The 24,729-nt window shown below is 42.0% G+C and overlaps 1 protein-coding gene across 3 annotated transcripts in view; it reads left to right on the forward strand.

Annotated features, from left to right (window-relative positions):
* KPNA6 (karyopherin subunit alpha 6) overlaps window positions 1–24,729 on the forward strand; it is a 58,661-nt gene that overhangs the window by 28,127 nt on the left and 5,805 nt on the right. For 2 of the 3 annotated variants that reach the window (XM_032877056.1, XM_032877055.1), the window contains exons 2-13: window positions 14,666–14,799; window positions 15,863–15,955; window positions 16,367–16,466; window positions 17,336–17,430; window positions 17,879–18,010; window positions 19,129–19,217; window positions 20,368–20,467; window positions 20,794–20,957; window positions 21,100–21,178; window positions 22,907–23,032; window positions 23,344–23,471; window positions 24,502–24,680. In XM_032877056.1, the coding sequence (XP_032732947.1) occupies window positions 14,666–14,799; window positions 15,863–15,955; window positions 16,367–16,466; window positions 17,336–17,430; window positions 17,879–18,010; window positions 19,129–19,217; window positions 20,368–20,467; window positions 20,794–20,957; window positions 21,100–21,178; window positions 22,907–23,032; window positions 23,344–23,471; window positions 24,502–24,680 (1,419 nt within the window). Of the gene's footprint in view, window positions 1–7,505; window positions 7,592–14,665; window positions 14,800–15,862; window positions 15,956–16,366; window positions 16,467–17,335; window positions 17,431–17,878; window positions 18,011–19,128; window positions 19,218–20,367; window positions 20,468–20,793; window positions 20,958–21,099; window positions 21,179–22,906; window positions 23,033–23,343; window positions 23,472–24,501; window positions 24,681–24,729 lie in introns of all 3 variants that reach the window. The other variant, XM_032877057.1, reaches the window with a different exon arrangement.

Raw genomic sequence — 24,729 nt, forward strand, 5'->3', positions numbered from 1 at the left:
TTTTTCTCTCTCTGACAAACAAATAAAATCTTTAAAAATAAAATAATAAATTCACTTGGGCTTTGCCAAGCAGATGTGGAGACTCACACATTCTAAGACCCACTGCTGCAATTGGTTCACCAGGCTACTTTCCGGAATGACTGAGGCACCACCTCTGAAGTTTCATTTCTTCAGTTTCTCTAGCTCCAGAATTCAACTCTTTTTTCAAGGTCCATTTTCATCTCTCTTTCACTCAGTTTCTCTTAGTAGACTCTACTCTGCCCCTCTCGCATTTATGTATGGGTGTTTCAACCCCCAGTATTTCCTGGCTGAAGAACCAGCCCAAATCTTAATCTTGGAAGATTTCTTTTTAAACTCTCATTGCAGGGGCATCTGGGTGGCTCAGTTGGACAAGCATCTGCCTTCAACTCAGGTCATAATCCCAGGATCCTGGGATTGAGCCCCATGTTGGGCTCTCTGCTCAGCAGGGAGCCTGCTTCCCTCTCTCTCTCTGCCTGCTGCTCTGCCTACTTGTGATCTCTCTCTCTCTCTCTGTCAAATAAATAAAATCTTCAAAAAAAAAAATTGTTTGTTATGGTCCCAGGTCAGAGAGGGAGCCACTGCATGCATATAGAGTCACAGAAGAAGGCAGGTGGTTAGGAGGCAGAAGGGACAGGGGCAAGCTTCTTACGATTTTTATTTATTTGACAGAGATCACAAGTACGCAGAGAAGCAGGCAGAGAGGGGAAGGGAAGCAGGCCCCCTGCTGAGCAGAGAGCCTGATGCGATGCGATGCGGGGCTCAATCCCAGGACCCTGAGATCATGACCTGAGCCAAAGGCAGAGGCTTAACCCACTGAGCCACCCAGGTGCCCCAGGGGCAAGCTTCTTTAGGCCAGAGCCTTTACTGAGGTTTCTGAGGGAAAGTGAAGGCAAGGAGAGTAAACAGTTCAGGGTTGGCTAGTTTTGGGGTTTTTGGTTTTTGGTGGTTTTTGTTTTTGTTTTAAGATTCATTTATTTGACAGAGCAAGAGAACACAAGCAGCGGGGAGTGGCATAGGGAGAGGGAGAACTAGGCTACCTGCTGAGCAGAGAGCCCAACGTGGGGCTCATCCTGGGATCATGACCTGAGCCAAAGGCAGACGCTCAACCAACTGAGCCACCTAGGTGCCCCCCCATGTATTATTCTAAGCATTTTATGGTCTTAGCTTGTATTTAGGTTGCTGATCAATTTTGAGTCACTTTTTGTATATGGTGTAAGCTAGGTGTCCAACTTCATTCCTTTAGATCTGGAAATCTAATTGTCCCTGCACTGTTTTGTTTTTGTTTTTGTTTTTGAAGACACTATTCATACTCCCTTGAATGGACTTGACACCCTTACTAAAGTTATTTGGCTGGCCATAGATGTGTGAATTTATTTTTACACTGAATTTTATTCCATTGATCTGTAAACACCCTATGCCAGTACCACACTTTTCTGATTACTATAGCTTTGTAGTAAGTTATAAAATCAGGAAGTTTGAGTCCTCCAACTTTATTATTTAAGAGTGTGTTGTTAGTTTCCACCTATTTGTGAATTTCTGTGTCTTCATTCTGTGTGCTCAGAGAAGATACGTTGTCTGATTTCAGTCATTGAGAATTCACTGAGACTCTTTGTTGCCTCCAAGATCTGTCCTGGACAATATTCCATGTATACCTGAGAAGGCATATTCTTTTGTTGGGTAGAATGTTCTATACGTCTTTTTAGGTCTAGCTCATTCATAATGTTGAAATTTTCTGCTTCCTAATTAATCTATTAAGTGTTCATTTTTTTAAAAAGATTTATTTATTTGAAAGAGAGCATGCATGAGCCAGGGGAGGGGCAGAGGAAGAGGGGTAGAGAGAGAATTGGAAACAGAGGCTGTCCTGAGCTTCAAGACCGGAGGTTATGTCCTGAGCCAAAACTAAGAGTCAGCCACTTAGCCTGCTGAGCTACACAGGCACCCTGGTGCCTTTATGTTTTATAATTGCTCTTATCTTCTTGATGAATTGACCCTTTTAACGGTATATGATATCCTTTATCTTTTAAACAATTTCTGACTTGAAGTTTTTTATCTGATACTAGTATAGCTATCCCAGCTCTCTTTTGATTACCATAAGGATGAAATATCTTTTCTCATCAATTTACTTTAAACTTGTTCATGTTTTTAGGTATGTAGTAAGTCTTTTGCAGACAATGTATAGTGATTGGAGAGCTTAGTCCATTTACATATAATATATTACTGATAATGAAGGACTTCTGGCATTTTACTCATTGCTTTCTTTGTCTTACACCTTTACCTTTTTTGCCCCTCTTCCTCCATTACTGCCTTCTGTGTTTAGTTGATTTTTGGTAGTGAATTGTTTTGATTCCCTTCTCATTTCCTTTTGTGTGTATGTTATTAATTTCTATTTTGTGTGTGTGTTTTTTTTCTTAGATATTGTGGTTACCATGGGGATTACATTTAACATTCTAAGTTTATAGCAATCTAGGTTGAATTGGTACCAACTTAACTTTAAAAAGTCTGTTTCTGGGGCGCCTGGGTGGCTCAGAGGGTTAGAGCCTCTGCCTTCGGCTCAGGTCATGATCCCAGGGTCCTGGGATCGAGCCCCACATCGGGCTCTCTCCTTGGTGGGGAGCCTGCTTCCTCCTCTCTCTCTCTGCCTGCCTATCTGCCTACTTGCGATCTCTCTCTGTCGAATTAAAAAAAAAAAAAAAAAAAGTCTGTTTCTGTACAGTTCCAGTTCCTTTTATGTTGTTGCCATCACAAATTACATCTTACACATCATATGCCTGGTAACACAGATTTATAATTTATATGTTTGCCCTTTAAATCATCTAAGAAATAAAAAGTGGAGTTACAGGGGCGCCTGGGTGGCTCAGAGGGTTAAAGCCTCTGCCTTCGGCTCAGGTCATGATCCCAGGGTCCTGGGATTGAGCCCCGCATCGGGCTCTCTCCTTGGTGGGGAGCCTGTTCCTCCTCTCTCTCTCTGCCTGCCTATCTGCCTACTTGTGATCTCTCTCTGTCGAATGAATAAATAAAATCTTTAAAAAAAAAAAAAAAGTGGAGTTACAAACCAAAAATACAGTAATACTGAGTTTTATACTTACCCATGTAGTTACCGTTACTGGGTTCAAGTTATTGTGGAGTGTCCTCCACTCATTTCCTTTCATTTTCAGTTTGAAGGACTCCCTTTAGTATTTCTTGTTTACAGAAGGTCTAGAGGTAACATACTTCCTCGGCTTTTGTTTATCAGAAATGTCTTAATTTCTCCCTTGTTTTTGAAGCACATTTGATCAGATGTAGAATTCTTTGACAGGTTTTTGTTTTTTTTTTTTTTCCTTTTTTGGATCTTTAAATTTGTCATCCCAGTGCCTTCTTGCCTTCATGGTTTCTAATGAGAAATTGGCTTGTATGTGATGAATCGCTTCTCCCTCACTGCTTTCAAGATTCTTTTGTCTTTGGCTCTCAGCAGTTTGTCTAGATGTGGAGTTTATCTTCCTTGGGATTCAGTGAACATCTTTACATGTAGATTCATGACTTATATTGAATTTGGGAGGTTTTCTGCCATTATTTCTTAAATTCTTTCTGTCCCTTTTTCTATTTCTTTGACTCCCGTAATGCTTGTTGGAATTTGACGGATCTTCTAGGCTGTTAACTTTTCAGTCTTCTTCCTTCTGTTCCTCTCTGCTGCTTCTATCATCTGCCATTAAACCCCACTAGTGAATTTTTCATTTCAGTTGCTGTACTTTTCAACTCCAGAACTTTTTTTTTTTTTTAAGTTCATTTATTTAAGTAATCTCTACATCCAGCGTGGGGCTCACATTCACAAACCCAAGATCAAGGGTCCCATGTTCCTCCCAACTGAGCCAGCCAAGCTCCCCTCAGTTCCAGAACTTCTGTTTTTCTTCTTCTGTTTGGTCATTTTTCTGTTTGTTGATACTCATTTTGTTCATTGTTTTCCTAATTTCCTTTTGTTTGTTTGTTTGTTTGTATTTAGCTCTTTTAAGTGTTTTGTTTGAAAGTCTTTGTCTAGTATGTCAAGTACCTGAGTTTTTTCAGGGATAGTTTCTATCAATTAATTTTGTCCTTTAGGGGGCACCTGGGTGGCTCAGTGGGTTAAAGCCTCTGCCTTCGGCTCAGGTCATGATCCCAGGGTCCTGGGATCGAGCCCCGCATCGGGCTCTCTGCTCAGCGGGGAGCCTGCTTCTTCCTCTCTCTGCCTGCCTCTCTACCTACTTGTGATCTCTGTCTGTCCAATAAATAAATAAAATCTTTAAAAAAAAAAAAAAATTTTGTCCTTTAGAATAGGCCATATTTCTCTGTTTCTTTATATGCCTTGTGATTTTTTTTTTATTAAAATTGGAAATTTTTTTTTTTTAGATTTTATTTAGTTATTTGACAGAGATCACAAGTAGGCAGAGAGGCAGGCAGAGAGAGAGGAAGGGAAGCAGGCACCCCGCTGAGCAGAGAGCCCGATGCGGGGCTCCATCCCAGGACCCTGAGACCATGACCTGAGCCAAAGGCAGAGGCTTACCCCACACTGAGCCACCCAGGCGCCCCTAAAATTGGAAATTTGAATATTATGTTGTAAGTCTAGAAATCAATTTGTTTTCTATTTGTCATGTGTTCTTGGCCCTTTTTTCTTCTAAATAATTCCATTTTATCTCCATTATTGGCTTATTAGTTTTAAAAAAATGTTTTAAATGGGAAGAAGTTATTTTAATATGTACCTATATGTTTACGATTTCTAGTATCCTTCCTTTTGTGAGGATCTGACTTATTATCTGGTAGTATTTTCCTTCTACTTAAAGAACTGATGTTTGTTTTTGTTACAGAACTGTAGTATTTCTTTAGTACACATCTGCTAGAGACAAAATCTCAGCTTTTGTTTGAAGAAGTTGATTTCTATTTCACTTCCATTTTTTTGAAAGTATTTTCATTGGGTATAGAATTCTAGTTTGACAGGTTTCCTTCAGTATATTAAGGATGATATTTGATTATCTTCTCACTCCTGTATTTTCTGGTAAAAAGTCATGTCATCCTTATCTTTGGTTTTCTACATGTAAACAGTCATTCTGGCTATTTTTCAGATTTTCTTTACCGCTCTTTCAGGAATTTTGCTATGATGTGCCTTAATGTGATTTTGTTTTATTTTTTAAAGATTTATTTATTTGAGAGCGTGTGCGCACATGTGTGTGCAAGGTGTGGGCAGGGGTTGGGGTGAGCAGAGGGAGAGAATCCAGATTCCATGTTGAGTCCCTACATAGGACTCAGTCTCAGGACCCTGAGATCACCACCTGAGCTGAAGCCTAGAATTGGACACTGAACTGACTGTGCCACCCAGGTGTCCCTGATTTTCTTTGTGTTTTATCATGTTTTCTTGGGTATATGGGATCAGATTTAGAAATTTTTCAGTCTTTGTTTCTTAAGTTTTTTTTCTGTCTCCCTCCTCCACCCTACTTCTTCCTTTGTGAATCCAGCTACAGGTGTATTAGGGCATTTGGTAACATTTGCACTGTGGGTCATACTTTCCTGCTTTGTGGCATATCTCTAAGTTTTTAATTGGACTTTTAATAAAATTTTATTTTATTTATTTTTTTTTAAGATTTTATTTATTTATTTGACAGACAGAGATCACAAGTAGGCGGAGAGGCAGGCAGAAAGAGAGAGGGGAGAAGCAGGCTCCCTGCTGAGCAGAGAGCCCGACGCGGGGCTCGATCCCAGGACGCTAGGAACATGACCTGAGCCAAAGGCAGAGGCTTTAACCCACTGAGCCACCCAGGCGCCCCTTTATTTTGTTTTTTAAAGGATGTAGAGCTTCATAGGCAGTTGTTACATTCTGCTCAGTTGATCAATTTAAGTCTTGTTTTTAAAGTTTGTTGGTAGTCTTTTGTAGGGATAGTTTAATGTAACTACTAAAGTATATCCTTTTAGGGTCTTCACTGAATGCCCTGAGTGATCAGTGAGGAATCTCCATTCTGATTCATCAAGTGCCTTCCCGCCCTTAGTCTCCAGCATGGTTTTAAGGGCACCTCAAGCAGATTTCCTGAGGTTTTTTTTCTGTGTAGCTCACTCTTCTCTGGAACTCTGCCTCACAGTTTCCAGCTGTCTCAGTCTCCTTAAACCCTCCAGTCTCTTTCCCCAACTAATAAGATTGCGATGCTATTTGGTAACCCTCTCCCTGCTCAGTGGTCTAGAACATACTTCCAGGCAGAACGTCAAGGAGATAAGTAGGGCTTACACTCTTGGGGATCACAGCTTTTCACTCCCTCGTGTCCAGTATCTGAAACACTTTACAGCAGGAAGGTAGATCAGTCTCTGTTTTTCTACCATGACTGGAATGGAAATGATAGCTATGTTAATGTCTAACAAAGTAAGGAAAAAAGCATTGTTAAGGAATAATTAGGCTGTTAACAATTTTTTAAAAATTCTTCAGGGACACCTGGGTGGCTCAGTCAGTCAACCATCTGCCTTTGGCTCGGGTCATGATCCCAGGGTCGGTCCTAGGATCCAGTCCTGCATTGGGTTCCTTGCTCACTAGGGAGCTTGCTTCTCCCTCACCCTCTGCCTCCTGCTCCTCCTGCACAATTGTACACTCTCTCTGTCAAATAAATAAATAAAATATTTTTAAAAATTAAAAAATAAAAAAATTTTCAATACACCAGGAAGACAGGACTGTTCTAAATTTATGTACCTCTAATAAAATTGTCATAGAATATACAAAGCAGAATAAAACTACAGGGTGAGGGGCTCCTGGGTGGCTCAGTGGGTTAAAGCCTCTGCCTGATCCCAGAGTCCTGGGATCGAGCCCCATATCGGGCTCTCTGCTCAGCAGGGAACCTGCTTCCTTCCTCTCTGTCTCTCTCTGCCTGCCTCTCTGCCTACTTGTGATCTCTCTCTGTCAAATAAGTAAATAAAATCTTAAGAGAAAAACTACAGTATGAAATGGACACATTCAGTGTTGATAAGTCAAGAAAAAAATTAATAAAGCAGTGGGAAGAGTTGAGCAACATGGGGGAACAACTTGATTTAATGGACATGGTATATAGAATGCTATGAGTAGTTATTAAAGAATACAGGTTCTTTTTGTTTCTTTGAATTCATGTTTTTTTTTCTTTCTTTTTTTTTTTTTGTCTAAGATTTTATTAATTTATTTGACAGAGAGATCACAAATAGGCAGGGTTGGGGGGAAGCAGGCTCCCCGCTGAGCAGGGAGCCCGATGCGGGGCTCAATCCCAGGACCCCGAGACCATGACCTGAGCCAAAGGCCGAGGCCTACCCACTGAGCCACCCAGGCGCCCCAATACAGGTTTTTCTTAAGCACACATAGGACACTTAGATAAATTGAATACCTATTAAGCCAAAAAAGCAAATCTCCATATTATTGATGGTTCCTGACTTATGATGGCTTAACTTAAAATTTTTCAACTTTATACCATGGTGTGAAAGCAATATACATTCAATAGAAACATTACTTTGAATCTTGAATTTAGGTCTTTTTCCAGGCTGGTGATATGTGGTACAGTAATCTCTCGTGATGCTGACCAGCAGCAGTGAGTCCCAGCTCCCCGTCAGCCATGTGATCACAAGGGTAAACAACTCATACACTTAGAACCATTCTGTGCCCCTATGGCCATTTTTTTTTTTTCCCACTTTCCATACAGTATTCAGTAAGTTACATGAGATAGTAAGTATGTTAACTATAAAATAGGCTTTGTGTTAGATGAGTTTGCCCAACGATAGGCTAATATGAGTGTTCTGAGCACATTTAAGGTAGGCTAGGCCAAGCTATGATATTCCGTAGGTTAGGCGTATTAAATTCCTTTTTTTTTTTTTTTTTTTTTTTTTGACACACAGAGAGAAGCAGTGGGAGAAGCAGACTCTGTTCCGAGCAGGGACACTGATGCATTCGGGGCTTGATCCCAGGACCCTGGGATCATGACCTGAGCTGAAAGCAGATGCTTATCTGACTGAGCCACCCAGGCGCCCCTTAAATGCATTTTGACCTACAGTGTATCGTTAGCTCAAGAGTGGGTTTATGACGACATAGCCCAATCATAAGGAAGATCTGTAAATTTAAAAGAATCTCTGAGACTCTAACCACAGTGTAATTATATTAGAAGTAAATAGTAGAAAAAGTAAGTCCCCAAATATCACTAATTTAAAAGAACACTTCATGATCCAAATAAAACTGATGGAAGTCAGGTATTCAGAAGTTAATTACAATGAATATATTAATTTGAAGGAAATCTAAAAGACTTAGGAAGGGTATAAGTGAAATAAAAAGTCTGAACATTGACTTAGGTACATTAGAAATTTAGAAAAATACACTTAGGAAAAAACAGATGGGAGGGGCTCCTGGGTGGCTCAGTTGGTTGAGAGTATGCCTTCAGCTCAGGTCATGATCTCTGGGTCCTGGGATAGAGCCCCACATTGGGCTTCCTACTAGGCGGGGAGTCTGCTTTTCTCTTTTCCTCTGACCGACCCCCCCGCATCCACTGCTCGTTCTCTCTCTCTCTCAAATAAATAAAATGTTTTGTTTTTGTTTTTAAAGATTTTATTTATTTGACAGAGAGAGATCACAAGTAGGCAGAGAGAGAGGGGGCAGGAAGCAGGCTCCCCGCAGAGCAGAGAGCCCGAGCGGGGCTCCATCCCAGGACCCTGGGATCATGACCTGAGCTGAAGGCAGAGGCCTTAACCCACTGAGCCACCCAGGCGCCCCAAATAAAATGTTTTTAAAAAAATAAAATTACCCATGAAGTCCTGTAATAAGCCCCACGTGGTCAGGATGAATTAGTTTTTTATACATTGCTGGATATGTTTGAATGTTATTTAGAATTTTTGTATCCTTGGGGCGCCTGGGTGGTGCAGTCATTGAGCGTCTACCGTCAGCTCAGGTCATGATCCCAGCATCCTGGCATCGAGGTCATAGCATTGAGCTCCATATTGGGCTCCCTGCTCAGCAGGGAGCCTGCTTCTCCCTCTCCAGCTCCCCCATGCTTGTGTTCCCTCTCTCGCTGTCTCTTTCTCCGTCTAAATAAATAAAATCCTAAAAAAAAATTTTTTTTTGTATCCTTGTTCACAAATGACATAAGAAAAGTATAGGACCTTCTCATATTACTCTTCTTTGGTGGTGTTAGCAAAAGAAATGCTCCTCAGGGCTCCTGGGTGGCTTAGTTGGTTAAGTATCAGCTTGTGGTTTCTGCTCAGGTCGTGATCTCATAGGTCTTGGGATTGAGCTCCAAGTCTTGCTTGGTGCCCAGTGGGGACTCTACTCCTCCCCCCACTCCTCCCCCCACTCACTCTCAAATAAATAAACCTTAAAAAAAAAAGACATATCCCTTTTCCTATTTTCTGAAAGTGTTCGAGTAAAATAACTAATTTATTGAAAATCTGGCAGAACTCTACTCTGTAAAACCACTTAGGCCTGGCATTTTCTTTCTTTTTCTTTTTCTTAAGATTTTATTTATTCATTTGTCAGAAGAGGGAGAGAGAAAGAGACTTGAGTACAAGCTGGGGGAGCAGCAAGCAGAGGGAGAAGCACACTAGCCACTGAGTAAGGACCAACCCCACCCCCCATCCTGGTCCCCACGGCACACAGATCTCTATCCCAGGACCCTGGGATCATGACCTGAGCTGAAGGCTGACACTTAACCAGCTGAGCCACCATGGCACCCCAGCCTGGCATTTTCTTTATTGTTGATTCACTATATTCATGATTATAAGGCTAGTCCCGCTCTCTCTCACTCTCAAATAAATAAAATCTTTTTTTTTTTTTTTAATTCGATTAGTCAACATATAGTACATCATTAGTTTCAGATGTAGAGTTCGGTAATTCATCAGTTGCATATAACACCCAGTGCTCATCACATCACATGCCTTCCTTAATGCCCATCACCTTAAAGTCTTTTTTTTTTTTTTAAGATTGATTTTATTTATTTATTTGACGGAGAGATCGCAAGTAAGCAGAGAGGGAGGCAGAGAGAGAGAGAGGGAAGCTGGCTCCCTGGTGAGCAGAGAGCCCAGTGCGGGGCTCGATTCCAGAACCCTGGGATCATGACCTGAGCCAAAGGCAGAGGCTTTAACCCACTGAGCCACCCAGGCACCCCACCCTAAAATCTTTTTTAAAAAAATTTATGTTAGAGAGAGTGTGTGTGTGTGTGAGAGAGAGAGAGAGAGAAAGAGCGAGCAGGAGAGGGGCAGAGGGCAAAATAGAGAAAGAATCTCAAATGGACCCCAATAGGGGGCTCAGTCCCATGACCCTGAGATCACCATCTGAGCCAAAACCAAGAGTCAGACACTTAATGGACTGAGCCACCCAAGTGCCCCCCAAATAAATCTTTAAAAAAAAAAAAAAAGAAAGAAAGAAAAGAAAATACAATGTTGGAGCAAGAAAGAAATTGATCAGTGTTAGAGATCCTATAACCAGACTTGGTCATAGAGGGAGATTTGCTTGATTACTGAACACTTTCAGTAATCCATGCTAAGACAATTATTTATCCACATGGAAAAAATGAAATTGAATCGCTATCTCATATACATAGTTAAATTTCAGATAGATAAAACACTTGCATATAAAAGATAGGCTTTAAAATCTCTAGAAGACATAAGAAGAAGCTTTATCTTTCTGATTTGGGGAGTATGAAAGGATTTATTAAACAAGACACATAGGGGGCACCTGGGTGGCTCAGTGGGTTAATAAGCCTCTGCCTTTGGATCAGGTCATGATGGCTGAGTCCTGGGATTGAGCCCCACCATCGGGCTCTCTGCTCACCAGGGAGCCTGCTTCCCTCTCTCTGCCTGCCTCTCTGCCTACTTGTGATCTCTCTTTGTCAAATAAATAAAATCTTTAAAACAAAATGAAACAAAACAAAAAGACACATAAAAAAGCTAAGTATAAAAGAAAAATTTAGCTATGTAAGAACTTCTTGTTAAAGAACTCCATAAAGTATAAATTGAAAAAACTGAAAAGCTTCAAAGTACAAGAAAATACTTGTAATACAGATAACCCACAAGTGAGTAACAACTAGAGTTTTGTTTTTTTTTTTAAGATTTTATTTATTTATTTGACAGAGACATAGAGAGCACAAGTAGGCAGAGCATCCGGCAGAGGGAGAAGGAGAAGAAGGCTCTCCACTGAGCAGGGAGCCCAATGCGGGGCTTGATCCCAGGACCCTGGGATCATGACCTGAGCTGAAGCAGCCACTTGACTGACTGAGCCACCCAGGCGCCCCAACAACTAGAATATCTAAAGAACTAAATATCAGCAAGAAAAGGGCAAATAATTCAGTAGAAAAATACTCAAAATATACAGATATTTCACAGAAGGGGAAACATGGCTAATAAACATAAAATCTAACCTCATTGGTAATTTGGAATATGCAAATCATTATCAGTGAAATACCTTATACACAGTAGATTGGCAAAGGTGAAAATTCCAGGTAACATGTATATCAATGGGAGCCTGTAGTGTATTGGTAAGGTAGTGTAAATTGGTATCACAGTGGAAGGCAACATGGTGCTAGTTGGTCAAGTTTAACATTTACCTGCGTACAACCCAGCGATTCATTCCTTAGAGTTCTCAAAGTGGGATCTGCAGAGTATTTCAGAGGGCCTGGGAAATGAAGACTACGATGTTATTTGCCAGCTCAAAGTGGATCAAAGGCTTAATTTGTGAGAACTGAAGCTATAGAACTCCTAGAAGAAAATATTGGAAAAAAGAGCTGGGCCTTGGCAATGATTTTTTTGGATATGACAGCAAAAACATAACAAAGGCAAAAATACACAAGTGGGATACATCAAACTAAGAAAGCTTGAACTAAAAGGCAGCTGTACAGTGGGGCGCCTGGGTGGCTCAGTGGGTTAAATAAAGCCTCTGCCTTCGGCTCAGGTCATGATCCCAGGGTCCTGGGATTGAGCCCCGCATTGGGGCTTTCTGCTCAGCAGGGACCCTGCTTCCTCCTCTCTCTCTGCCTGCTTCTCTGGCTACTTGTGAACTCTGTCTGTCAAATAAATAAATAAAATCTTTTAAGAAAAAAAAAAAAGCTGTTGTACAGCAAAAGAAACAGTCAACAAAATGAAAAGGCAGCCTATAGAATGGGAGAAAATATTTGTCAACCATGTATCTGATAAGAAGTTAATATCCAAAATATATAAGGAGCTCATACAACTGAACATCAGAACCCAAATATTCCAATTAAAAATGGGCAAAGGACCTGAATAGACATTTTCCCCAGACATATGAGTGGCCAATAGGTACATGAAAAAAGTGCTTAACATTACCAGCCATCAGGGAAATGCAAATCAAAATCACAGTGAGGTATTACCTCACATCTGTTAGAATGGCTATTATAAAAAAAACAACAACAACAACAACAAGAGGTAAGGTATGCCTGTCTGGTTGGCTCAGTTGGAAGAACGTGCAACTCTTGATGTTGGGGTAATGAGTTCAAGCCCCACCTTGGGTATAGAGGTTACTTAACTGAATAAGTAAACAAAAACTTTAAAAACCCCAAGGGGTAACAAGTATTGGCAAGAATTTGGAGAAAAGGGAAGGTCTGTACATGACTGGTAAGAATGTAAGTAGGTAAGAGTGCCTGGCTGCCTAGTCAGTAGAGTATGCAACTCTTAATCTCAGGGTGGTGAGTTCAAGTCCCAAACTAGGTATAGAGTTTACTTTAAAATTAAAAAAATTAATAGTAATAATGTAAATAAATATAGCTACTATGGAAAAGAGTATGGAGCTACCTCAAAAAATTAAAAAATATAACTACCTTATGATGTATCAATACCACTTCCGTGAAATGAAATCATTGTGTCAAAGACATATCTGTACCCTTGTGTCAGTTGCAGCAATATTTACAAGAGCCAAGACATGAAAACAATCTAAGTGTTCCATCAACAGATGAATGGATAAGGAAAACATGACGTATATATAAACAATGGGTTATTATTTGGCTATAAAAAGAAAGGAATTCTGCCATTTGTGACAATACGGATGAATCTTGAGGTCATTATGCTAAGTGAAATAAGTCAAAAAGAGAAAGATAAATATAAATAAACGTATGTGTAGAATCTGAAAAGACCAAACTCATAGAAACTGTAGATTGGTGGCTGCCACTGTGGGGTGGGGAATCAGTGAAGGTTGTCAACAAGTACAAACTTCAGTTGTAATGTAATTCTGGGGATCTAATGTATAGCATGGTGACTGTAGTTAAGAGCACTGTATTATATACAGTTGCTAAGAGAATAGATCTTAAATGTTTTCTCACACACACACACACACACACACACACACGGTAACTGAGGTGATAGACGTGTCACCTAACCTCATGTGGTAATCATCTTGCCGTATGATGCATAGATCATCACTTTGTATGCTTTAACTTAAACGATGTTATAGATCAATTATATCTCAATATAGCTGGAAAAAGTTTAAAGATATTTGCCATTTTTACTAATTTGATGTTTGTATTGCAGAAGTAGTTCAAAAGCAGTGATGGGTGAAATATCTGGTTCCTTAGCACAAATCAAGACAGTGGCACCAAACTGTACTAGTAGTCCCTGTATTTGCCACTGACTCACTCATTCACTGTTGGGAAAAAATGTTCGCTAGTTTCACTTAAGAATGTCTTTGATGAAATAGTATAAACACAGTGTTTGAAAACGTGTCTGGAGGAGAATCACTTGTGGGTAATTAAGTTACTAGCTAAATTAGACACTTTAAATCGACACCATTTTTAAAGAAAAAGACGGACCAAAAAATAAACTATAGAGAACAAACTGGTGGTGCGGGTGGTTGGGAAAATGGGTATAAGAGGTGATAGGGATTAAGAGCGCGCTTAGCTCAATGAGCACTGAGTAATATACAGTTGTTGAATCACTCTGTTGTACACCTGATACTAACATAACATGGTATGCTAACTATACTTGAATATCTTTAAAAAGTTGACACTATTTTTACTTGAAAGAATGACTAGTTATTCAGACTTAGACAACAGGCAGACATTTTCTCAAAGTGAATGAAATTCAAGATAGCAGTTTTCTTTTGGCTGGAGTTGGAGGGGGGCTGGAGGAGCCCGGGGCAGGGTAGGGGTCCACAACAAGACTCAGGCACATTGATAATGTTCTAGTTCTTAGATTTGGTGGTAGGTTTACAGATGATCATTGTACTTTTTGTTTGGTAACTTAACATTATGTTTCTTTTTGTAGGTATCAAATATTACAGAATAAAGTTTAAATTTTAATTTGAAAAATAGATGGTAGGCATATGGGTTATTGAGGATAACATAGTATTCCACCAAATTAGATATGCTGTCATGTATTTCACCTAGCTCAGTTAAATAATTTGGGTTTATTGGGCAATTCATTTTCTCGTTTGTCGTAGAGGTGATCGTACCATACAGCCTAGCACTGTTCTAAGTAGTACTTCATAGGTATTAACCTATTTAATCCTTCTTACAACCCTATGAAGTAGGAAGTTATGTCCCTGTTTCAAAAATGAGATGTCAGATGCTAAGTTACTGAAATTATCAGGCCTCCTTGAGGAGCTTCAGTCCCCCCTGAACAAGGGAGATTGGGAGGCTGGGAAGGGACAGAAGCCCAGTGAAAAGGAAATGCTGTCCTCTTAATAAGAGCTTTTGTATTTGTTATCTTTTTTTTGTAGAGACCATGGCGAGCCCCGGGAAAGACAATTATCGAATGAAGAGCTATAAGAACAATGCCCTAAACCCCGAGGAAATGAGACGAAGAAGAGAAGAAGAGGGCATTCAGCTTCGGAAGCAAAAGCGGGAGCAACAAGTAGGTTAACCTGGGTGCTCAAACATCTGTTCAGGAAAACAATTCAGCTCCCATGGTTGGTCTCCACCTTTCATTGTCATCTTCCCCTTAGGAAAAGAGCTTAGCTCTATGGGCAACTCATCTAGTTTCCTTTATTGTAAAGAAATGTTGGAAGCTTTGAAAAAAGAGAACCAATCCCTTACTCCTTTTCCATAACTTAGAACAACTTATGGGGTGTCTGGTGACAGCAGGTTAAACATCTGATTCTTGATTTCAGCTCAGGTCATGATTTTAGGGCTGTGAGATGGACCGCCCCCCCCAACCAAAATCAGGTTCTGCATGGGCATGAAGCCTGCTTAAAATTCTCTCTCTCCCTCTGCCTTCCCTCCTCACCTCGGCATGCACGCATGCTCTCTCTCGATTAAAAAAAGAACAGTTTGGACATCATTTATGTCTTCGGTATAACATTCTAGTTCTCGCCCCTTGTTGCCTTCTCTCTTCCTCACGCTGATAGCCAGTATTAGGCCTGGCTCCTTAAAGAGTTCATCAGCCGTTCTGGCTGCCTTTCTTCTATGTCTTCAGTCCATTCTTTGTAAGTCTCCCTAGGACTGGTCTTCTGTGTTCTGTAGTCAGTGTTCTGCCATGAACCACCACCTGACTGGTGCCTTGCCCAGGTCTAGATGCAGACAGCTAACCTGCTTTTGCCGACCCTCTTGCTTTACTATTACTCCTTTCCTTCAAAGCCTTTTACACCCATCAACTTTATCTTTAAATATTCTCTTAGGAGCACCTATCTGCCTTAGTCAGTAGAATATGTGACTCTCAATCTCAGGGTCATGAATTCAAGCCCCACATTGGGCATAGAGCTTAGTTTAAAAAAAAAGGGAGAAGAAGAAGTGTTCTCTTAAATATGAACAATTAGGTATAACATAGTAAAGCCGTTGGATATCTTTCCATGTCAGTATATTAAGCTTGGCATTATCTCAACTATGCTAGCATTTCCTTAACTAACTGCCGTAATTTCACATGGACATTCTTTGTTTTATTACAGTGAATAGTTTTACCACTATCTCTTTTCTTTCAGCTTTTTAAACGGAGAAATGTGGAGCTGATTAATGAAGAAGCCGCCATGTTCGACAGTCTCCTCATGGACTCCTATGTGAGCTCTACCACTGGGGTAAGGCCCTTGCGTGTGCTTCAGGCAGGCCTGGGAAGTACCGGTGTCTGCAGAACAGAAATTGGGCAGTTCTCGTCATCTAATGGCTTTGCCAACAACTATGCGAAGTTCTTTCTTCCATGGTCCAGTTTTGTAACTGGTCAGCATAAGGAATCAAGGGTTGCATCTGTAGTGGAGACACCTGAGGAAACATTTAAGGGAAGCCATCATTTGGCTCAGAGGTTAGGAATTGTCCAGATGTCCCAACTTAAAGCAGCCATAGATTAAACAACAAATACCTTCCTCTGAGCCTGCTGTTACGCCATCCTCCTTCCTTCAAGTCTTTAGAAAGCAGGATGCCAAACAGAAGTGTGTACTCCTATCTAGCTCTGGTGTTGGTTTGCAAAGTCTTCAATCTGTCTTATGTTCTAGGAGAGTGTGATCACACGAGAGATGGTGGAGATGCTCTTTTCTGATGATTCTGACCTGCAGTTAGCAACCACACAGAAATTCCGGAAACTTCTCTCCAAAGGTACAAAGCCTGGTCCTCCCCAGGGAGGCCCTATATGATTTAACCTCTTGTTTCCTCTCACTGACTTCATCTGCTACTCCCCTTCACTCATTCTACTCTAGCCATACTGCTTTGGTATTCCTTGGACAAGGCAGGCACATTCTTATCTATGCACTGGCTGTTCCCTCTGCCTGATACCCTCTGGTCGCTGATAACTGTGTGACAACTCCCCACTTCTATGAGTATATTCTAGGCTCTCAGTAAGCCTGCCCTGATGCCCTATCTAAAATTGCAAGTCCCCTCCACTCTCAGCGTTTTTACTCTTCTTACCCTGCCCTACTTCTTCTTTATTTCTTGTTACACTTACTAACATAATAGAATGTCTCTCCTCATTAGATACAAGCTCTGTGAGGGCAGAGACTTTGGACTTCATTTGTTGTTGTATCTTCAGTACCTAGAACTGTGTCTGTCACATAGTTTGTACTCAATAAAAATTTGATGTATGATAGGAGAAATACTTCTTGTCTGAGTATATCAAGCAGTCCTCCCAAGGGGGAAAAAAAAGTGCTCTTTTTAGTAAGAGAAATAGTTAGATTAGGGTTCCCCATCTCTTGGGCTTTCTTCTCTTCCTTAATTCCTAACTTCAGGAATTAAGTTTCCAGAAGCCAAATGTGAGTATACTTAATTTAGGGTTGGTTTTCTCTTTAGCATGCCAACTGTATCACACATATCAAACATGACCAATTATTGTGAAAACTACCTCACCAACAAGGAGTTTGTAAATGTTGATTAGGATAGTCGGGACTACCTAGGAAGGATGGTGGATTCGCCCCAGTGAATACATTAGCCTAAACCTCTCCTGACTTTTCCTTCCTTTCTCCCTCTTCCAGAGCCTAGTCCTCCAATAGATGAAGTTATCAACACTCCAGGAGTGGTGGATCGTTTCGTGGAGTTTCTGAAGAGGAATGAGAATTGCACATTACAGGTGAGGCCTGGTGTAAAAGAGTACCAGATAAAAGCCCTCTTCCTAAGAAATTGTGTTTCTATAGACTCAGGAAATAGACAAGTAATACAAAAAAGTATTTAAGAAATGCCTCAGAGGTCTTGGTCTCAAGTAAGAGAGGCTAAGTTTCTTCCCTAAAACAGTCTCAAAGAAAAGATACCAGAGGGGCATTTGGGTGGTGCAGTTGATTAAGCTTCTGACTCTTGGGCTTCAGCTCAGGTTGTGATCTCAGGATCGTGAGTTCAAGCCCCACACTGGGCTCTGTGCTGGGCCTGGAACCTACTTAAAGATAAAAATAAAGGGGAAGAGGAAAAGGCTTATGTTTTAGTTATTTAGTCAGGGGCAAGAGGCTTACTGCTCTGAGCCAGCTGGTAGGCATGGCTGCTCTGTCTGGAATGACCTCTCAGTCATGGTTTAATCTCACTTTCAGTTTGAAGCTGCCTGGGCTCTAACGAACATTGCCTCTGGAACCTCTCAGCAGACCAAAATTGTCATCGAAGCAGGGGCAGTCCCCATTTTCATAGAGCTGCTTAACTCGGACTTTGAGGATGTACAGGAACAGGTAATACACACGTTTGGCCTGGTTCTTGATGGCATTTGTGTTTTCATAAAATACATATTGGATCTTTGTGATAAGAGTGTCTTTTGTTATTTATAATGGAACACACCTATTGAGATGATTGGATGGGGCCCCTAGGTAGCCTCAAGTTGAGGAAGGTGGTCATCAGAGCCCCCAGCTCCTCCCATCCCTCCACCGCAACCTCCCCAGAGAACTGGGTTGGTGAGCCCATTGATGCCATGCCCTAGGGAGGGCATGGAAGTTCCGTACCAGCCTGACTGCTTACCCCATACCTTGCCTTATGCATCTCTTTCATTTAACTCTTCCTGAGTTGTATCCATCACAACAAGCTAGTAAAATGTAAGCAAAGTGTTTTCCCTGAGTTCTGTAAATCATTCTAGTGAATTATTGAACCTGAGGAGGGGATTATGTGAACTTTCGAATGTATGCCAGTTGGTTAGAAGTATGATGGCACCTGGGAGTTGCAGCTGGTGTCTAAAGTGGGGGCAGTCTTGTGGACCTGAGCCCTTAACCTGTGGAATCTGTTCTAACTCTGAGAGTTAGTGTCAGAATTGAATTGCACTGTTGGACACACAAATGGTGTTGGATAATTGATTGCTGGTGTAGAGAAAACTCCACACACTTGGCATCAGAGGTGGTGTTGGAAAAAAGACAGCACAGTATGCATTTTTTAATACCTACAGATCATAGAGATTAAGACACAACTTGCATTTGTGCAATCAGTGGATTTTTACTGATTGTATAGAAAGTGGAAAGTGGTGCCTAGGTTTTTTTCCTCCCTTACTACATAGAGGGTAGATCCCGTGGCTGCAAGAATGCAACTCTCCAATCACTTCCTTTTTTTCTAAGGAGTGAGCCTAGAGTGGTCTTGGTTTGGCTTCTTTGGCAGCAGTACAGATATCAGCCTGTCTTCCCCCACTAAATTAGGAACTCTGAGAGGAGAGGCCCTCATAGAGCGAATGCTCAGTAAGGAGGTTAGAAAGGAGGGTATCTTGATAACGGTTTTTGTCCCAAGTTACTGGTGGGTACTCGCTTTGGTATAAAATATTGACAGAAGCCACTAGAGTCTGTGAATGACGGTTCCATTATCCCCTTTTCAGGCAGTCTGGGCACTGGGAAACATAGCTGGAGACAGCTCCGTTTGCCGAGATTACGTCTTGAATTGTTCCATCCTTAATCCTTTGTTAACGTGAGTAATTATGATCGTCTGCACCTGGGGCATCTGTAAGGCAGCCACGTGGCAGATCTTTCAGGGGCAGCTTACCTTAAGGCGTTGAGTCAGTGCAAAACTACTAAAAGTTAAAAAAAAACAAAAACTAAAACTGTGTTGATTGCCAAAGTAAAAGATGGAGATATATTTTGAGAGTAAGAAGACTGTGTCTGTGCCAAGGAGGATCTTCTGTTTGCTTACTTCATGGCACTATAGATTCTCATGTTGGTCATACCTGCCTCATTGTTGAGCCAGGAGAGAGAGGCAAGCCTAGCCCATCTGGAAAAATCCAAACTTCTCTATGGAATGCATTGATTTGTTATCTTATGCATAAGTACATTGGAGAGCTATGTTGTAAACCACAGATTAAAGACCCCATGAAGGATTATAGGGGTCCTTCACCAATCCCTCCTTCCCATACCCTTCAAACAGAGCTTCATCTAAATTACAATAGATGGATGGGTTGTACTTCGGAGACCATAATTTCATAGACTACCACTACAGCTCTTTCTTGGGCCCCTCAACAGAAAATCATTGCTTACCTCAGACTAGATCTTCCACTTTCATTTCCAAAGAGAACAATACTCCTTGTTTAGATCTTGTGGCCAGAGTTAGGAGCACAATATGTCCTATCTTAAAAGGCTTGCAGGCTTACTCAAATTCCAGCCCTTTGTATGTCCTTACTAGCTGAGATCTTTTTTTTTTTTTTTTTAAGATTTTTTTTTATTTATTTGACAGACAGATCACAAGTAGGCAGAGAGGCAGGCAGAGAGAGACAGGAGGAGGAGGCAGGCTCCCTGCTGAGCAGAGAGCCCGATGCGGGACTCGATCCCAGGACCCTGAGATCTTGACCTGAGCCGAAGGCAGAGGCTTTAACCACTGAGCCACCCAGGCGCCCCACTAGCTGAGATCTTAACAAGCCACACCTGGCCCTAATCCTCTGTGAAGATGTAGGTTGGCCTCCTGGCCCAGGCAAGCTCAGTGAACTTAGGTCTATGGGTAGAAAGACACGTGCGGCTGTTAGAGTCTTAGGGGTCTGATGGCGTTTGCTCCTGGGGTTCTTAGGTGACAACCCTGTGCCAACAGCATCATTGCTCAGGATCTGTCTATGCTTTACTGTTTCCTTCAGACTCCTCACCAAGTCCACACGATTGACAATGACCCGGAATGCCGTCTGGGCCCTGTCAAACCTCTGCCGGGGAAAGAACCCACCCCCAGAGTTTGCAAAGGTGAGAGCGCTTCTTATCAGTGCCTGCATGAAAGCAGTTCCCTTCACGTGCAGGCATTCTGATATAGGAGTTTTCAAGTCTTTGGGGGACCCCTTAGGGTCTCAGTCCATGGGAAACTGAAAGAGGCAAGTGTCAATGAAGAAGGTGATCTTTTGGGTCTTGGATAGCAAAGTGAGAAAGGTAGTCCTGATGGTTTAAGGTAGCAGAAATCTCTAGGGCTTGGATCTCCTTGTAGAGGAGGAGACAGCGATGTTAGGGGTAGTGGATGAGATAGAGCTGATGTAGCCCTGTCCCCTCACAAGTGCCTCTCACTCTGCTTCCAACAGGTCTCCCCTTGTTTGCCTGTGCTGTCTCGCCTACTCTTCAGCAGTGACTCAGACTTGCTGGCAGATGCTTGCTGGGCCCTTTCTTATCTGTCTGATGGCCCCAATGAAAAGATCCAGGCAGTCATAGACTCTGGAGTCTGCCGAAGATTGGTAGAGCTTCTAATGTGAGTGGGTAGAAATAGATTCCCTAAAGTTCTCCATGCTCCAACTAAAGAGCTGCAGTAAGCAGTCTGCCACTCTGTGCAGAGGTCTGGAGCCGTGACAGTGCCGCTGGCCCTCTGCTGATCAAGTCTCCCTCCTCTGTAGGCACAATGACTACAAAGTGGCCTCTCCTGCCCTGAGAGCAGTGGGTAACATCGTCACCGGGGATGACATCCAAACCCAGGTAAGGAAGGAGCTGTTTAGGGACAAAAGCCCTAACCAAGGGTTTGGGTCCTGTTGGGGGGACAGCATGGTCCAGGAGCATGGGCTTGGGTGAAAAATTCCAGCTTTGCCACTTTCTGTATGATCAACTTGATTGCCTTAATTTCTTTTATAAGTTGGAAACAAATCATTGTCCATTGGGTGCTTTTGAAGGAAAACTAAATGGAAGAGACTAATTAACTGGGACACTGTAGGATAATTCTTAAGTTTTTGAGTCATGGTGTCCTTGAGACACAAAGCTGTGGGAACCTTACCCCTACTTCCTGTGCCCTCAGAATCCTACAGACACTTCCTCATGTTAGTAACACCTCCAGTGAGGGCAGAGTAAAAAGGTTTCTTTTGTTGAAATGCTAGAGATCAGAGTATTCCTTTGGTCTTGAGTAGTTGGCATAATTCTGTGGGATTCTCGACAGATATCTAACAGGTGAGTGATCTCACTCAAACCCACATTCCTTTCCTAGGTCACTGTGTGTGTGTATGTGTGCATATATGTGTGAATTTTCATAACATGTACCGCTTTTACCACTCAGTGTACACCTCAGTGGCATTCAGTCCACTCACGTTATTTGTCATCACCACCCATTCCCACAATGTTTCATCATCTCCTCACTCCCTTCTCTGTGCCCCTCACTTCTCTGTGCATATTAAATAATAACTCCCCATTTCCTCTTCCCTGGGCCTCAGTCCTAGTAGCCGTCACAACACTTTTTTATCTTAGGAGTTGATTACTCTCGGTCCCTCATATAAGTGGAACTATATATAGTTGTCCTTCTGTGTCAGCAGATTACACTTAGCCTAATGTCTTCAAGGTTCATTCATTCGTAGCATGTGGCATGCCTTCATTCCTTTTTATGGCTGAATAGTAGTCCATTATATGCATATATCACATTTTATTTATCCGTTTGTCTTGTTGAACGATATTTGGGGTTGTTTTCACCTTTTGGGTATTATGAATAAGGCTACATTGAACAGTGATATATAAGTATCTGAGCCCCTGCTTTCAGTTCTTTTAGGTAAATACCCAGAAGTGGAATTACGGGATCATACACTGATTTTATGTTTAAGAATCTGAGGGCCTGCCTGCTGTTCTGCACAGTGGCTGCACTGTTTTATATCTCTACCAGCAACGTACTGGGTTCCGATTTCTCTAGATCCTTACCAACACTTGTATTGTTTGAGGTTTTTGATAGTAGCCATCCTAGTAAGTGTGAAATGGTATCTTATTTTAGTTTGTTGGTTTTTTGTTTTGTTTGTTTTTTAAGTAGGCGCCAAACTGACTGTGGGGCTTGAACTCACAACCCTGAGATCAAGAGTCGGATGTTAGACCAACTGAGCCAGCCAAGTGCTCCCTTACTGCAGTTTTGATTTGCATTTCCCTGATGATTAGCGATGTTTGGCGGCTTTTCATACGCTCATTGGCCATCTGTGTTTCTTTGCAGAAATGTCTGTTCAAGCCCTTTCAACATTTTTTTAAATTAGGTTCCTCGGGGTTTTTTTGTTGTTAGTTGTAAGAGTTCTTTATTCTGGATATTAATTCCTATCAGATAATGGTTTGCATATATTTTCTCCCATTCTGTGGTTTGTCTGTTCCCTCTGTTGATGATGTCTTTTGGTGCACAAAAGTTTTTAATTTGGATTAAGTCCTGTTTACCTGATTTTTCTTTTGTTGCCTGTGCTTTTGGTGTTCTAGGTCATTCTTAACTGTTCCGCCCTCCCTTGCCTCCTCCACTTGCTGAGCAGCCCCAAGGAGTCAATCCGGAAGGAAGCTTGCTGGACCATTTCAAATATCACTGCTGGCAACAGGGCTCAAATACAGGTGAAACAAATAGAAGGGAAGGGGGTGGGGCAGAAGCAGGTGGGAAGGCAAGGGAACATGAGAGGTTGTGGGATATTTGGATCTAGAAGAAACAGTTTGTTTCCCTTTAGAAATTGGGGTCTGTGTGCTGTTGAAGATTTATAAGGAGCCAGGTTCCTCTGTAGCCTCTTGCTTCTATGGGAAGAACAAAGGACCCCCAGGAAGAGAGAGATGTCTGAATCTTAGCTAATTTTGTAGGCTAGATTTGCTTAATCTTCTTAAAGTGACTTTCTCTGTGTGTGTTCCCCCCCCACCCCCCCATCCTCTCTCAGGCTGTCATAGATGCAAATATCTTCCCCGTGTTGATTGAAATCCTTCAGAAAGCAGAGTTCCGTACAAGGAAAGAGGCAGCCTGGGCCATCACCAATGCCACATCAGGAGGAACTCCTGAGCAGATTAGGTATCCATTCGTTTTTCACTGTCTTGAGTGATATGTGTACTCTTATTCTTGGTTCATGGTCTACAAAAACCACTAAACTGCTCTTCCTGGGATAGGTCTACACCAATCGAACAGCACCAGGTTTAAGTGGTACGCTGCTAGATTGGCTTTGGAATCTGGAATAGATTCCTCTAAAGCATGTACCTCTTTCCTTCCTAGAGAATAGAAACCTAGGACACAGACATCCATCTCTCCTTTACTTTCTACCTTCCAGAGAATTTAAATCTATATAATTGTCAGTTATCCATACAAATGAAGGAGGAACCATGCTGTTATTCATTCATAGCAGCTTTTTTGGGAAATCATTTTGGGGAGGGGTGACACTCGAGAGAAGCAAATAGAAAGCCATTGTGTGTATGAGTATGGTCTTTGATTTTGGTTTCCATCACCAACATGAGTAGGAGTGATGGGAACTGGACAAGTGTTTTCCCCTCAGCTTGTGGCCCAGGAAGAGGAGTAAGAATATATTTAGCATATTTAAACCCTTGGGAGAAAAGGGATAATCTTGAGTTAAGCTTTGAAGGATTCAGGGTTGTAAAAGCCCCTTGGACAGGTGAAAACATGAGTAAAGGTACAAGAATCAGAAACCTGGAGATGTTTACTTTATGCCCTTAGAAGGGAATGATGGGAGATGATGCTAAAAAGGAGGGTAGGAAACTAACTGTAGAGGGCCTGTTTTGTCAGGCCTGTAGAGCTTGGACCGAACATTTTAAACAGGGAAGTAATGTGTCCAATGTGGGAGGGACAGTAAGTCGGGGGACAGTTGAGACAGGGAGGAGCAGTCTGTGGCAGCCTTCCCCATGGAAATGACTAGACCCAGAGCACTGGAAGAGTGGAGAGATTGAGATGAAGAAGTGATTATGAAGGCTCAGCAAGAGGGGGTTGCCAAGAGTATTGACATGTGTGAAGGAGACCCACAGGCCCTACAGCACCTGCCTCGTACCTCTCTTGCCCTGCATTAATTTAGAACTTCCCTGGTCTCTGCCCCTAGGTACCTGGTCTCACTCGGCTGCATCAAACCCCTGTGTGACTTGCTGACTGTGATGGATTCAAAGATTGTGCAGGTGGCCCTCAATGGGTTAGAGAACATCCTTCGGCTTGGAGAGCAAGAGGGCAAGCGCAGTGGCTCAGGGGTCAACCCGTACTGTGGCCTCATCGAGGAAGCCTATGGTATGTGTCCTGTCTTCCAGCCTCACCTCTGCCTTAACTAGAGAGGTTC

The sequence above is a fragment of the Lontra canadensis genome, unplaced genomic scaffold (assembly GCF_010015895.1).
Source record: "Lontra canadensis isolate GAN:19392208 unplaced genomic scaffold, GSC_riverotter_1.0 scaffold60, whole genome shotgun sequence".
NCBI lineage: Eukaryota > Metazoa > Chordata > Mammalia > Carnivora > Mustelidae > Lontra > Lontra canadensis.